This window comes from Aquarana catesbeiana, linkage group LG05 (genome assembly GCF_042186555.1).
Source record: "Aquarana catesbeiana isolate 2022-GZ linkage group LG05, ASM4218655v1, whole genome shotgun sequence".
Taxonomy (NCBI): Eukaryota; Metazoa; Chordata; class Amphibia; order Anura; family Ranidae; genus Aquarana; species Aquarana catesbeiana.
In genome coordinates this window covers 218,118,559-218,132,438 of record NC_133328.1, presented here as the reverse complement: position 1 = coordinate 218,132,438, position 13,880 = coordinate 218,118,559, and the positions used below count along the sequence as shown (strand labels likewise).

The following is a 13,880-nucleotide window of genomic DNA, read 5'->3' as shown; positions in this document are numbered from 1 at the left end:
TCTCGCCTACATAGGGAGCGCACTAAAGAGTAGAGCACAGCCACTGTATACCACTGCAATACAGGAAGCAGAGCCTGTACTGTAGTATGGAATGAGACAACATGGCATATTATATACATACACAAATTATAAACGGGATAAGGAATTTTTTAAAACATGTGGATAAGATTTACAGCAAAACGAACAAACAACACACACACACACACACACACACACACTAATGCAGACCTAAAGTTTTTTTTTATGCAAATACTCTAAGTGCAAGTTTAAAAAAAAAAAAAAAGTCCAGGCATACATACTTGTAAAGCTTTGTACCTTGTGACTTTTCCAGAAGGTCTCTGGCTCTATAGGCACAGTGCAGAGCCTAGGATTCTCTATCACCTACTAATATATAACAAAAAAGGACTCCTCCGTTGCCACCTGGATGGTGCATCAAAGTCCTGAAAAAGCAGCTTTTCAGTGAAAAGCGTAGACATGACATTCTTGTTAGGGTGCATGCCATCATAGTATCTGCTGTATAGGAGTCTTGTATTTTATCTACTTATTGAAAGTCATATGCTTTCAGTAAATGTTTAACAAAAAGAGTGCATATATAATAAAATATTTTTCTGCTTTGTTTATTCTTTGATGTTGTATACAATTTGTTGGGTGGCCATTTTGTCTTGCTATATTGGTATATGTATATCTTGGGATGATGCCTCCAGGTTATTTTATTGTAGGTGGTTTTTTGTATGATAATTCCTCTGCTATGGATCCAGGACATATTTGATTCTTTATCACCTCTTGGCTTCGGCTCTTCTGGGTGAACAGCTCAGAGGTTCTAGGATTCCACACCGCCCTCTTAGTATGTCGTAATGCACTTATACTTCTATTTGCATAAAGAACAAAAGACCATAACTGTCAGTGTGGCATCTCCCAGTCCTGTCATTTGTTCTTTCTCCTCATTTGATGAACAGCTACATCTTTAAGACAAGTGGAGTGTGGTTGTGCAGGCAGGATTGGGTGGGGATAGAACTATCCTATTACATTCCTGGTATCTTGCAAAGAATAAAATAATTCATACAGAGAACTTGCTGTGGGGGAAGGATTACATGTTTTCCCTGAAATGGTAACACCCCTTAATCACCCCAACAAATGCTAATAAACAGACTAGGAAAGATGGCATATGAAAAATATGAAATATGGATAATGCAAAAGGGAACAAAATTTTTTTAAGCACGCACCATTTTTAACTTACAATTTTAGTGTTTGCATCAAAAAAATAAAAACTTTAGTTCTGCTTTAATGCCTGGTGAATTTAAGGCCAATGCCAGTGAATAAAAATGCTCATTTATGTGCAGTCCAACTGCAAAATAAGCATTTTTATTTCCCGTGATGTTCAGCCTTAAAGCTCCAGGCACCAAAACTTTCATTTAAATATATTCCTTAACAGCAATAAATTATATTAGATGTCCAAAAAAATAAATATGTCTTTGCAAACTCAGATATCACCTTGTAAAAGTAGAAATTACCTTTGCAGACAGCTGGTCTGTGGGAAGGGCCCAACATGCCCCACCCACTACAGGCTGCCTGGAGAAAACTACAGCAGGGGCAGAGACAAGGCCAGTTACCCTGCACAAGGAGAGAGCAGCAGTGACCGCTCTTTACTATAGGAAACTCCTGCACAAAAGGTAGAGTCTCAGACCAAAATTACTGCACAGATCTGGAAGAAATACACAAAGCACACAAAAAGATGCTTTCCTTGCATTTTTTTCTTGAAACTCCTTTTCTAGTCAGACAATATTAGCTCGGAGTTCAGCTTTTAGTATGGTAAATAGAAAATATACATTAGAATGGAATATGCTTGAAGATCCTAAATATAAAGTTATGGAAATCAGTATGGTGCAATAGACATCTAATACTTTAAAAAAGGTACCTTAAAAAATAAAAATAAAGAAAATGTAATTCTTTGATGAGCAGTGTTATGCAATACCACAGTACCTATTTATATACTAACAAGCTGAACACAATAAATATGAATGTGGCCTCACCTGTGAAATGGAGGACTCCTTCCTCAAGTGTCTTCCCATTCACTTCTTTTTTCAGTGCTCTGTATTCCTCTGTAAGAAGCTCAATGTGCTCAACATGTAAGACTTTACCTGCAAGACAAGGAAGAAATGTTGAAAGAATTAACTTACATCCAAACATTGGAGATTAATATTAAACTTTTATCAGCCACTTTGTTATGTCAAATATCATGAATTTTACATCATTGCATCTCGTCACCTTTTTGTTCTGCTAGTTGCCATAATTCATGTGCGGCTTGTGCAGAGAGAGCCATTGGGTACTCAACAAGAACATGTTTTCCTGCTTCCAGGAAGCGCCTATTGGAGAATAAAAAGTGATTCAAAACATGCTAAAAGTTATCTTGCATTGTAACTGTTATGTCAATCTCCTAGTATGTATTTAATAGAAATGCTTGCCTAACTAAAGAAATCTTATACAAGATCATACTCTAAGCTCAAATCTGGGATCCCCCCTTGCAGCCCCTAATCTTTCCCCCTCCACTTTAGAGATCCACATGACTGTATATTATGCTTCTGCACTGTTCTTTGCAACATTGCATGTGATACAGAATGCTGTTGTGATGTCCTGCACTCACAGGATGTTCTGTCTTCCAGTGTCATTCAACCCAAAGGACTGAGGCATCTAGTGGTGGAAACTAACCACAGCAGGTGACAAACACAAGAAAGGTGTTTATTGCAGCTGTATTAAATCTGAGGGGCCCAACTTCCGCCCGGATCACGGCGATCCAAGTGGAAGTGGGAACAGGTATCTGCCAGAAATAGGTACCCACTCTCAAAAAAACAAACACACACCCCTTTCAAAAATGTTTAGAGGAACGGGGAGGATTAGAGAAAGCTTTTGCAGATTAAGTTCCACTTAAAAAGGATAAGTTCACTGGTTTTTTTTTTCTAAATTCCAGCTCCCCTATGTACCAGTAGAGCATTCATGTACTTTTTTGCAAAAATATCAAAGCTTTCCATTAAATCTACAGACCACGTGCTGTCCTCATCCATGTTTCCAAACGTATCTATTGCTTCTGCCTTACTTCCTGCACAGACCATAGGTCATATCACAGGAAGGAGTTGACCAGCTGACCTCATCAGCATACACCCTGCATCATCTACCCAACCATTCTCAGCTCCACGTTTTTTTTAAATGAGATGCAATCTCACCAAATACACAATATACAATCAGATTGCATAATGTATAGACATCTTTATACAAGTACATAGGAGGGAGTGGACAGAAACACTCAGCTGTCAAGCCCGTTCACATCTCTGCATAGCAGGAACACGCATTCCCACACGCGTTTTTTTAGCGAGCATTTTCACTCATCACACATAGGGCGGTCCATCCACCTAAGTGGGCTGCCTTACACGCAGCAATCACCCCAAAGAAGCTTCAGAACTTTTTTTTTTTTTTTTGAGCTTGGTGTAGCACACTTCTGAAATGCAAGAAAACACACAGCTGTGAATGGAGCCTCATTGTTCTTGACTAAACACACCAATTTCACTTTCAGGACCCATTCACATCTAGCATAGTGGAAGCGCACATTTTGTGTCTCGTTTTTCCTGTAACACGCATGGGCAGCCCGTTGATTTGAATGGGCTGTGCTACATGTAGCTTATGGGACATTTTTGCCATTTTGTGGGTTGCATGTTTTTTACTGTGCATTTTGCAAGCATTTGCCACTCGTTTTTTCATATGGCAAAATGTGTGTTTGCGTCTGTGTTTGGTGTGCTCTTACCAATTATGGCACTGAAAGCACAACTAGGTGTATAAAGGTGGCCATACACTATACAATCTGATTGTACAATCTCCTTTAGATTTACCAAATTTATATAATAGGAGGAAAAGCCTATCTAGCCAATCACTCTGTATCCAATCAGGCAGGCCCTTGCACTACATAATTGATGGCAGATATAAAGGAGATTGTACAATCAGATTGTATAGTGTATGGCCATCTTTATACACCTAAAATTACTAATTGCGCTTTCAGTGCCATTAATTGTTAACTGCACACCACACATTTTGTCATGTGAAAAAACGAGTGGTAAATGCTGCAAAACACACATTTAAAAAAAAAAAAAACATGCAACCCACAAAATGCCAAAATGTCCCATAAGCCACATGTAGTGCAGCCCACTGAAATCAACGGTTTGCCTTATGCGTGTCAAAGGAAAAACAAGACACAAAATGTTCACTCCCACTATGCTAGATGTGAATGGGTCCTGAAAGTGAAATTGGTGCGCTTACACAAGAACAATGAGGCTCCATTCACAGCTATGTGTTTTTTTCTTGCATTTCAGAAATGTGCTGCACCAAAAAACAAAAAAAACAAAACAAAAAAAAAACATGCATCAATCTCCACTCTAAAAAAAGTACTGAAGCTTCTTTGGGGAGATTGCTGCATGTAGGGCAGCCCATTCAGGTGGATGGGCTGCCTATGTGTGATAAGTGAAAATGCGAGTATGTTGTATATTGTGTATTTAGTGAGAAGGGTGATCACTGATTGATTGCATCCCATTTAAAAAACGTGCAGCTGGGAATGGGGGGGGGGTAGATGATGCAGGGGGTGTGTTAACAAGGTCAGCTTGTCAACGCCTTCCTGTGTCATGACCTAAAGTCTGTGCAGGAAGGCAGAAGCAAGAGATACATTTGGAAACACGGATGAGGACAGTAAGGTAAGTGGTCTGTAGATTTAATGGAAAGCTTTGTTAGGTTTGCAATCTTCTTTATAGCCTAGGCAATCTTTATGTAGAGCAACAATTCTTTTTTTCAGATCCTCAGAGAGCTCTTTAAGGGGCCATGTTGAACTTCCAGTGACCAGTATGACAGATTGATAACACCAAATTTAACACACTTGCTCCCCATTCACACTTGAGATCTTGTAACACTAACGAGTCACATGACCCCGGGGAGGGAAAATGGCTAATTGGGCCCAATTTGGACATTTTCACTTAGGGATGTACTCACTTTTGTTGCCAGCGGTTGAGACATTAATGGCTGTGTGTTGAGTTATTTTGAGGAGACAGCAAATTTACACTGTTATACAAGCTGTACACTCACTACTTTACAAAAATGTGAGGATGTGCTCACTTTTGTGAGATACTGTATGTGAAGTTCTCCATATGCTCAACTTACAAAGAATAAAAAGAATAATATATCACTACCTTATACTTTCCTCATGGTTTTGATTGTCCGTACAAATAAAAGCAGCATCAACATCAGTGCTCTTTAGTGCCTCTTCCAGAGGAATTTGCTTCACACCATTATACTCCCCAAGGTCCCTCCTGAAGAAGAATAGAAATTTGATGTCAAAAAGGACTTACAAAACACACACAAGTATATTATATGCATATACAAAAACCAGTCTTATAAACCTTTTATTTTAAAAAATAATGTTTTATTTCCCCTTACTTTGTGTTCAAAAGATCAGTGTACAGGCTAGTGAGAGAAATCTATCTCAAATAGGGACGAAAAGAAAAAAAAAAAAAAGCTATGCTTTCTTCACTTTGTCCAAAAACACACACCACACGTTGTCAGAGAAAGTCTTGCTCTCTCTTTCTCTCTGTATTATGCTGGATAGAAACTGTATATACCAAAAAGAAATGTGAACGCCACTCAGACGATAATCAGTCCACAACTCGTGGCAGGTGCTCGCCCCGGCTCACCACCATCAACGACCAGTATAAGGAAGAAGGGAATGGCTGCATACCACAACGAGATGGATAATTCTCAAATATTCTTTATTGTAGCCACCATGCCAGAAAGATCACAGGAACACGAGTTGACGCGTTTCACATGGTTAATTGGCGCTTGTTCACAACACAAGTATGGCTTTAGAGCAAGCCATTTAGGTGCACAGCTCAAAAGAAGAACACCTGAAATGGCTTTGGTAGATTGGCTCACTAATAAGACACTTAAAAACACATATGGTAAAAACATTAGACATAGTCTGACTTGTGTTCTTTAAACAAAAGAAAAATCAAAAACCAATTATGTGAAAAAAAAAAAATTGCAATGGATAATCCAATAAAAACAAAACCAAATCAAAATAACGTGCTGTCTATATGCACTTACTCTAGCCCTTGTTGTGTATCACTACGTGGTTCATGCTGCCCGTTAGCAACATTGGTGGAACCTGCCTGCTCAACTGGTTCAGCATAGTCACTTGAATACTTCTTCAGGAGACGTGTCACAGTGAGATAGCATGACAAAGATAGTGCACAACGGGAAGAGCACTGTCACCTTATCCCAGAACTACCTGGTATTACTTTAATAGGATGATGCAGATTTAAAAAGATTCAAAATATCTTTTGAAATTACAACAATGTATTAACCACTTCATGCAAAACGACGTACCCGTACATTTGATGCTAAACGCCGGGTTTATGGCAGCAGCTAGCTGCGTTTTCAGGAACGCCGTGCGTTTCTCTTTAGGATAAAAGATTACTTTCATTGGTGGCGGGAGAGGTGCCCACCCCCCTCCCGTCATGCTCCGGCCGTCTCCGCTGCTTACTGGACCCGCTGGTAGCGGTGGAGACAGTCGCGTCCTTTCCCGTGGATGCCTGGCTGCCAACTGGAGGGGAAGATGGCCCCCGCTTGGCTCCATAGCATGGGAAAGCGGAAGCGACGTTAAATGTCACTTCCACCCATAGCTCTTAAAAAGGAGATTTTTTTGTATTTATTTATTTTTTTTTAATTGCATTTTAGTGTAAATATGAGATCTGAGGTCTTTTTGACCCCAGATCTCATATTTAAAAGGTCCTGTAATGCTTTTTTTCCCTATTACAAGGGATGCTTACATTCCTTGTAATAGGAATAAAAGTGACCCAAAATTTTTATTTTTAAAAAGTGTGTCAAAATAAAAAAAAAAAAAATAAAAAAACGGTGTTCAAACCACACAATTTTGGTTCCTCTTTTTAGTCCTACAAATAAAATATATACAAAACCATTATACATTTTCTTTAAGGCTTAAACATTTAAAACGTTGCATAAATACTGACCTTGAAACAAAACCAACAAGTTTCAGATTTTCTGATGGACTAGATGGCAATGGCTTAAGAAGGTCTCTGATCCTCACAGAACCAGCAATACCAACGCCTACTACTACCACGCCAATCATTGTTTTTCTGCAAGCAAAAGAAACAAATATTCTATCATTAATGTTACAACCAGATATGTGCACTCGATCTTGCCATGTAAAACTAGTAAACCCATATTAGTAACCTGACACCCTGCAAGCTTGTTACACTGAAATGTAAAAACACCACTTTCCAAAACAGAACAAATTCCTTTATTGTCACAACCTTACAAATCTAAAAAAGGTGTAAATGTGGTTATTGGAATGGTGGTTATTTGGATAGTGAGCTGTATTGGATTTCCGTCAGAAATATTGTTTGGTGTTGAGGACAAATAATTACATTTTAGTCTCATTTGACCACCTTAAAAAAAAAAAGAAAAAAAAAAAAAAACGCACCTTGAAGATTCTGAGGTCACAAAAAGGTGTTATGGTCATACGAGACTAAAATTAAATTATTTGGACTCCATACCAAACAATATGTCTGGCGGAAATCAAATACAGCTCACCATCCAAATAACACCATTCCTACAGTAAAGCATTAAGGTGGCAATATCCTGTTATGGGGGTGTTTCTCTGCCGCAGGGACTGGTGCACTTGTCAGGATAAAAAAAAAAAAAAAAATGGATAGGGCAAAATACCATCAAATTCTTGAGAAAAATCTGCTGCCCTCTGCCAGAAAGTCATCAATGGGAAAGTTTACCTTCTAACATGGTTATCACACAGTGCTTCAGGGAGAAAAAGGTAAATGTCCTTGCATGATCTAGTCAGAACCCAAACTTAAACCCCATTGAAAATCTGTGGAATGGCTTGAAGGCTGCAGTCCACAAATAGTCCCCATCAAAAGCATTTTTTACCCCAACACTTTATGTTCCTGCTGTACCATGTACTTGTATAAGAAAGTGTCCTGTTCTCCTGGTATTGCTTCCTTTATGTGACACCACTGGTGTTCCTGCTAGTCCCTCTGCTTTGCTATTAAAAAACAACAAAAAAAAAATGACCACACTTAAGCAGGAGAGCATGTCAGTTCTCTAGCTATACTGGGAACTCCGTGTGTTCCCCAATGATCAGACTTATCCTGACATGCCCCTGCTGCACAGCCATTCACTGGGAAGCTCAGCATGCTGCTCCTTCAGCTTTTTTATTTATTTATTTTTTTTATCTATACTAAAACGTTTTGCCTTTCATTTCCATTTTAAACTGAATGGGTTGTTTTACAAGGCGATTGTTTACAATCACTTTAACTTAACTAGAGTGGTTCTGCAAAGAGTGGGCAAATATTGCAAAGTCCAGATGTGCAAAGTTAGTAGAGACATATCCCAACAGACTAAAGGCTGTAATTAAAGCAAAAGATGGTCCAACAAAATACTGACACAAGGGGGATAATCCTTTTTCCAACTCAGGGTTTTCTGTTTTTGTATTTATTTTTCTGACATGCTGATGTTATAAGTTGCCCGAGTAAATACAGCTGGATTAAAAAACAAAAAAAAAAAAACCCCAAAACATTGTGTGTCTTCATTTTTTTCCATGTTGGTTTAGGAGATATTTCTTGGACCTACAGGTAAGCCTTAATCTAGGCTTACCTGTAGGTCAAAGTGGTCTGTAAGGGTTTACAACCACTTTAAGGTCCCTAACTCACATTCATACATGCACATACTAGGGCCAATTTACAGCAGAGCCAATTAACCTACCAGCATGTCATTGGAATGTAGGAGAAAACCGGAGTCCCCGGAGGAAACCCACACAGGTGAAGGGAGAACATGCTTATCCCAGAGTTAAAGCTTTAATCTGGTTCGCAGTCATAAATCATGGAAATGGAAACCAAAACTTCTCTCCTTGAAGGTTTGCGCATTACAAGCCAAGGCCTAAAAATGTAGGTTGCATCCGAGCTATAATGAAGTGCAGATGACAATAATGGTGTAAAGGAATTATGTGCAGATGTAAAAGTCATATAAATTTCTTGTTTTAGTATTTTATATACACAACATATCAATACCTGTTTTTAGATAACAGTGTTAGGTCACTTTCACACGGGCGGACCATTCAGGGCCACCTGTCAGTTTTTTAGGCGGACCTGAATGGACACTCCATACAGGTCTATGGAGCGACAGATGTCAGTGGTGACATGTCCGCTGACATTTGACCTGCTTCGATCCGCTAAAGTGTGACGGATGGAAACCCTACTTTTCCATCCGTCTGGTGGATCGGATCGGTTGAAAACGGACTCTATGGTTCGTCTTCATACGATCCCACATAGAGGAGAGTGGCGCTCTGACAGGTCAGTCCCTGCACAGTGTGCAAAGACAGACCTGTCATCTGCCTGCTCAGCGGGGGATCAACGGAGCGATCCACCCACTGAGCAAAGCGGAGCCCGTACATGGACATGTCCGTGTGAAAGGGCCCTTATTCTTTTTATTAGTAGACATACATTCAGCCTCAAGGGAATCTTTCCATTGCTCATGCTGTTGAAAGTACTGTAAAAAAGGTTTACTTGGCATTTGAGCTATCGGGACTGGGGAAAGAAATTGCTATGTAGTTTTGCAACAGCTGGAGGGCCACCAGTTTGAGACCCCTGCTCTAAAGCAACTTGTCTAAAGAGCTCACATAGGGTTATGAACAAACAGAGAAACCAATATTGACAAAGGCATATTGACATAATATCCTCTAGATGGCGCACCTGCTCTTTCAAGGTCTAACAACAACATTGACATTAGCTGGTTGAAGCACTATTATTGCTATTATGGCTCACTCTTATCTCGGATTTCTGATAGGAGGGGAATGGTGCATCAGACAAAACTTTCCAACCACTTATGCCGCGTACACACGGTCGGACTTTTCGTCTACAAAAGTCCAACGGACGCCGACGGACTAAAGCTGGCTGGTAATCCGATCGTGTGTGGGCTTCTCCGGACTTTCAGCAGACTTTTTCAGCCTCAAATCCGACGGACTTTAGATTTGAAACATGCTTCAAATCTTTACGTCGTAACTACGACGGACCCCGAAATCCGCTCGTCTGTGTGCTAGTCCGACGGACAAAAACCCATGCTAGGGCAGCTATTGGCTACTGGCTATGAACTTCCTTATTTTAGTCCGGTGTACGTCATCACGTACGAATACGTCGGACTTTTGTGTGGTCGTGTGTAGGCAAGTCCGTTCGTTAGAAAGTCTGCTGCAAGTCCGCCGAAAGTCCGCAGGAAGTCTGTCGGACAGGCTGTCGGACTTTTGTAGACGAAAAGTCCGACCGTGTGTACGCGGCATTAGACTTTTAGGTCTCTTGCACAGTGGACGTTTTGCTAAATCTCCTAGACTCCTTTACTCCTGGCAATAGATTTTTCGTAGAAAAAAATGTTTTTGACGCTTGTAAATTCGTGTAATACATTTAGGCGCACCAAGTGCTTTGGCGTGATTAATTTAATTGGCCAGCATAATAATTTATTCTGGCCATTGCAATGAATTAACGCTAAAGTGCAAAACGTACCTAGTCTTAGGCACGTTTACACCCGTGTAGGCACACCAAGTGTTTTTGCTACTCAAACTCTGCTGCTCCTGGATGCACTGCTTGTGTTTTTTTTTTCTGCCTCTAAACACCTATATGTGCAAGGATACAAAGGCTAACATGCCAGGGCGTTTAGAGGCAAAAAAAAAAAAAAAAAAAAAGGAATAGCCAAATGCCCCTAGGAGCAGTATTAAAAACATCCAGTGTGCATGAGAAATGCTAAAACAGTTTTCTGATGTGTAAAAAAAAAAAAAAAGTTAAGTTAAGATCTCGTTTACAATAGCAGTTGGTTGCAGTAAAAACCCAAGGTTTTAGGCTGTTCTTTTACCGCCCCCAACTACTACTCCCTTTAGCTGCAGAAGCATCAGCTAGGCATGTACACATCCTGTGGCAGGATTAATACCGTGTTGATTTCCCATTCAAGGAAATAGGACTGCTCTGCAAGCGCCCCAAACCTGCATGCAATTCTTTCAGTTGCAGCGCACTACTGTAAGGTTCAAGCAGGAGGTGAAGTGGTGATACAGTACAATGCCTCCACACTACCGGTCAAGCTAGTGGGAAAGAGCTCTAAAATCAATAGTTCTAACCCATCACCACTCCATCCAATTCTAAAAAAAAAAGGATTATACGCGAGGTCAACTTCAAAAACATCCCTCCTAGTGCTCTCTTATACTTTAGGAACAGGAACAGCTTTTAGCACTCGTTATTAGTTTGGAAAATGCATGGAACATGCACATATAATTAGTTTGGCCATGTACAGCCATTTACTTGTATGGCAGGTTGTACCCGGTACTTGCGGCTCTGTATTGCAGGAAAATAATTTTACCTTGGACACATTTTCAGCCTGTCACTCTCCATGTGCATGAACCTTAGAACAAGGATGTCAAAGTCAGTTTCATCATGGGCTGCATCAGTATTATGGTTGCCCTCAAAGGGCCGGTTGTATCTGTAAAGACTTTATAAATGTATTCAGGGTTTTTTTCCTCAGAGCATAGGTGCAGGGACTCACCAATATTTACATTTTTGGTAAACTCATTCAATTAATCCAAGCTTTGCAAGCTGAGATAATATGCACTGCATTGATGCAGTTACACAATTTCCCAGTAACCATGAGATAAAACAAAGTTCAGGAATATTCCTTTATCCCATTGTTTTGAAAATCTATGTACACTACAAACTGTATGATTGAAATCGGTTCTGATATTGCTGTTTTACTAACCCGTTTGTTTTCAAAATATTAAAGATTCTAACTACAAGCAAGAATGAGTCCTTACATTTAAAGAGCACCTGTCATTTCAGATCCATCATGGCAGCGCCTGTTAGCTGGCATCCACTCACCTGCTGTCGCCACGTCCCTTACCTTGTTGTGTCACTGCCGCATCACCAGCCGTCCCATTAAAGTGGATGGGACTGTCGGTGAGTCAACAGCGGGTCAGAGGAGGAGCCACTGTGGGACAGAGGTAACAGTTGCTCTTTAAAAATTAGGATTTAAAATCGAGTTGATTTAAAGCAAGCCTTTTTACTAGTGATTTAAATTGATTTGATTTAAATGAGATCCACCTGGCTTTCAATTTAGTCATTTCTGTCCTGCCATGTCTAGATAAAGGCCCCGTTTACACCTGAGCAATTTGAAAAGTTTTTTGAAGCTTTAACACTCAGTCCTGGGATTTCCATTATATTCAATGACTGTTCACATGTGAGCTCACTGTCTGCTTGTTGCTCAAAAAAAAAAAAAGTTTGAAAGCTTCTTTTGGGGCAGACTCATACAATTTGACTGAATAGCTTCAGTTTGCAACTGTGATCGTTTTTTCCAATGTCCCTTTCACTATATTTCGCTCTGGCTAGATATAGATTAATGAGCAAGTATGGCAATGTACCAACCTATTCCCATTTCTAACCTTGGCAATTTTGTACTTAACTGACCCTCTATTATCTTGCACAACTTTTTGCTCGAGTACATATATTGCCTTTAACCTACTGAGTATTCACGAGGAATTTATTTGATGACTTCACAGATCATAGAAATCAAAAGCAAAGTCAGAACTCCTAATCTGCTTACTCATTTTGACCCTGGATATCTGGAAACATTTGGATCCACACCACAGCCGGGCAACTAGTGTTGAACACAGGCCAGCAGCCACCATTGCATCAGCTATTTTGCTTTAAATTGCACACGTTGGCTTCAGTCTTTAGCTGGCCATACACACACTAGTAGATTTACATATGAATATTTGAATGAAAAATCTCAGCAGCATGTTCGATAATGCCACCCGTGTTTGATGAATGTCATTTAACCACTTTACAACCGGCCCATATCCGAATGACGGCTACAGGGTGGTTTCTTAACCCTGGGAGGGCGTACAGTGACGTCCTTCCAGAATTCCGCTCTCGCGCGCACCCAAGAACATCTGTGACCGCCGGGTACAGAGGACCCGGCGCATCACGGATCACGGTAAACGCCCGCTGATCGCGGAAGTTTACCATGTGATCGCTTCATCAAATGATGGAGCGATCACATGTATGTCATGACGCCGGTTCCTCTCTCCCCTATCTGTACCGATAGGTACAGAGGGGGAGAGATCGGATGGCAGCAGTGCTGTGGGCTGGATGTGTAGTGCCCACAACAATGCTCTATGACATGTGCAGTCACATCCATCCATCCATGCTCAGCCATCCCTCCATGCTCAGAAATACCCTGTGCAATAGCCTGTGCAATACAATGCCATACCCAGCCATGCTCAACCATACTCGGCTGTACTCGGCCTCTGTATGTGGCCAGGCTGTGGAAGTCTCACACATGTGGTATTGCCGTACTCGTACTCGGGAGGAGTAGGAGAATCTATTTTGGGGTGTCATTTTTGGTATGTACATGCTATGTGTTAGAAATTTTGTATAAATGGACAACTTTGTGTTATATAAAAAAAAAAAAAAAAGCAATACCCCACAATACCAAGCCATGCCCAGCCATGCCCAGCCATGCTCTGCCACAGGGCTTGACAAATTTGTTTGGAATCTAGGAGCCAGCTAAAAAAGTTAGGAGCCAGGTTTTTTTTAAACGACCGACAAAGCTTTATTTTCAATCTAAAAAATAACTAATCTTAAATTTACACAGAAAGACCGCCCCGCTAGCGGCCGAATAGCGCCGCTAAATTGACGGTAAAGCGGCACTAAAAATAGCGCCGCTTTACCGCCGATGCCCCCCCGCGGCTCGGTGTGAAAGGGTTCTAAGGGTCCAATCAGGTCCGCCTGAAAAAC

The 13,880-nt window shown here is 40.6% G+C and overlaps 1 protein-coding gene and 1 long non-coding RNA gene across 2 annotated transcripts in view; one reads left to right on the top strand and one right to left on the bottom strand.

Moving 5' to 3' along the window:
• LOC141144655 (uncharacterized) overlaps window positions 1-12,129 on the top strand; it is a 57,348-nt gene extending 45,219 nt beyond the window's left edge. The window contains exon 4 of the long non-coding RNA XR_012244430.1: window positions 11,925-12,129. This is a non-coding gene — a long non-coding RNA (uncharacterized lncRNA). The remainder of the gene's footprint in view (window positions 1-11,924) is intronic.
• The window catches only part of BLVRA (biliverdin reductase A), a 61,424-nt gene that overhangs the window by 29,259 nt on the left and 18,285 nt on the right, over window positions 1-13,880 (bottom strand). The window contains exons 2-5 of the mRNA XM_073630555.1: window positions 7,056-7,181; window positions 5,220-5,339; window positions 2,266-2,363; window positions 2,031-2,138 (exon numbers count right to left, since the gene is read on the bottom strand). Of these exons, the coding sequence (XP_073486656.1) occupies window positions 2,031-2,138; window positions 2,266-2,363; window positions 5,220-5,339; window positions 7,056-7,174 (445 nt within the window). The 5' untranslated portion in view covers window positions 7,175-7,181. The remainder of the gene's footprint in view (window positions 1-2,030; window positions 2,139-2,265; window positions 2,364-5,219; window positions 5,340-7,055; window positions 7,182-13,880) is intronic.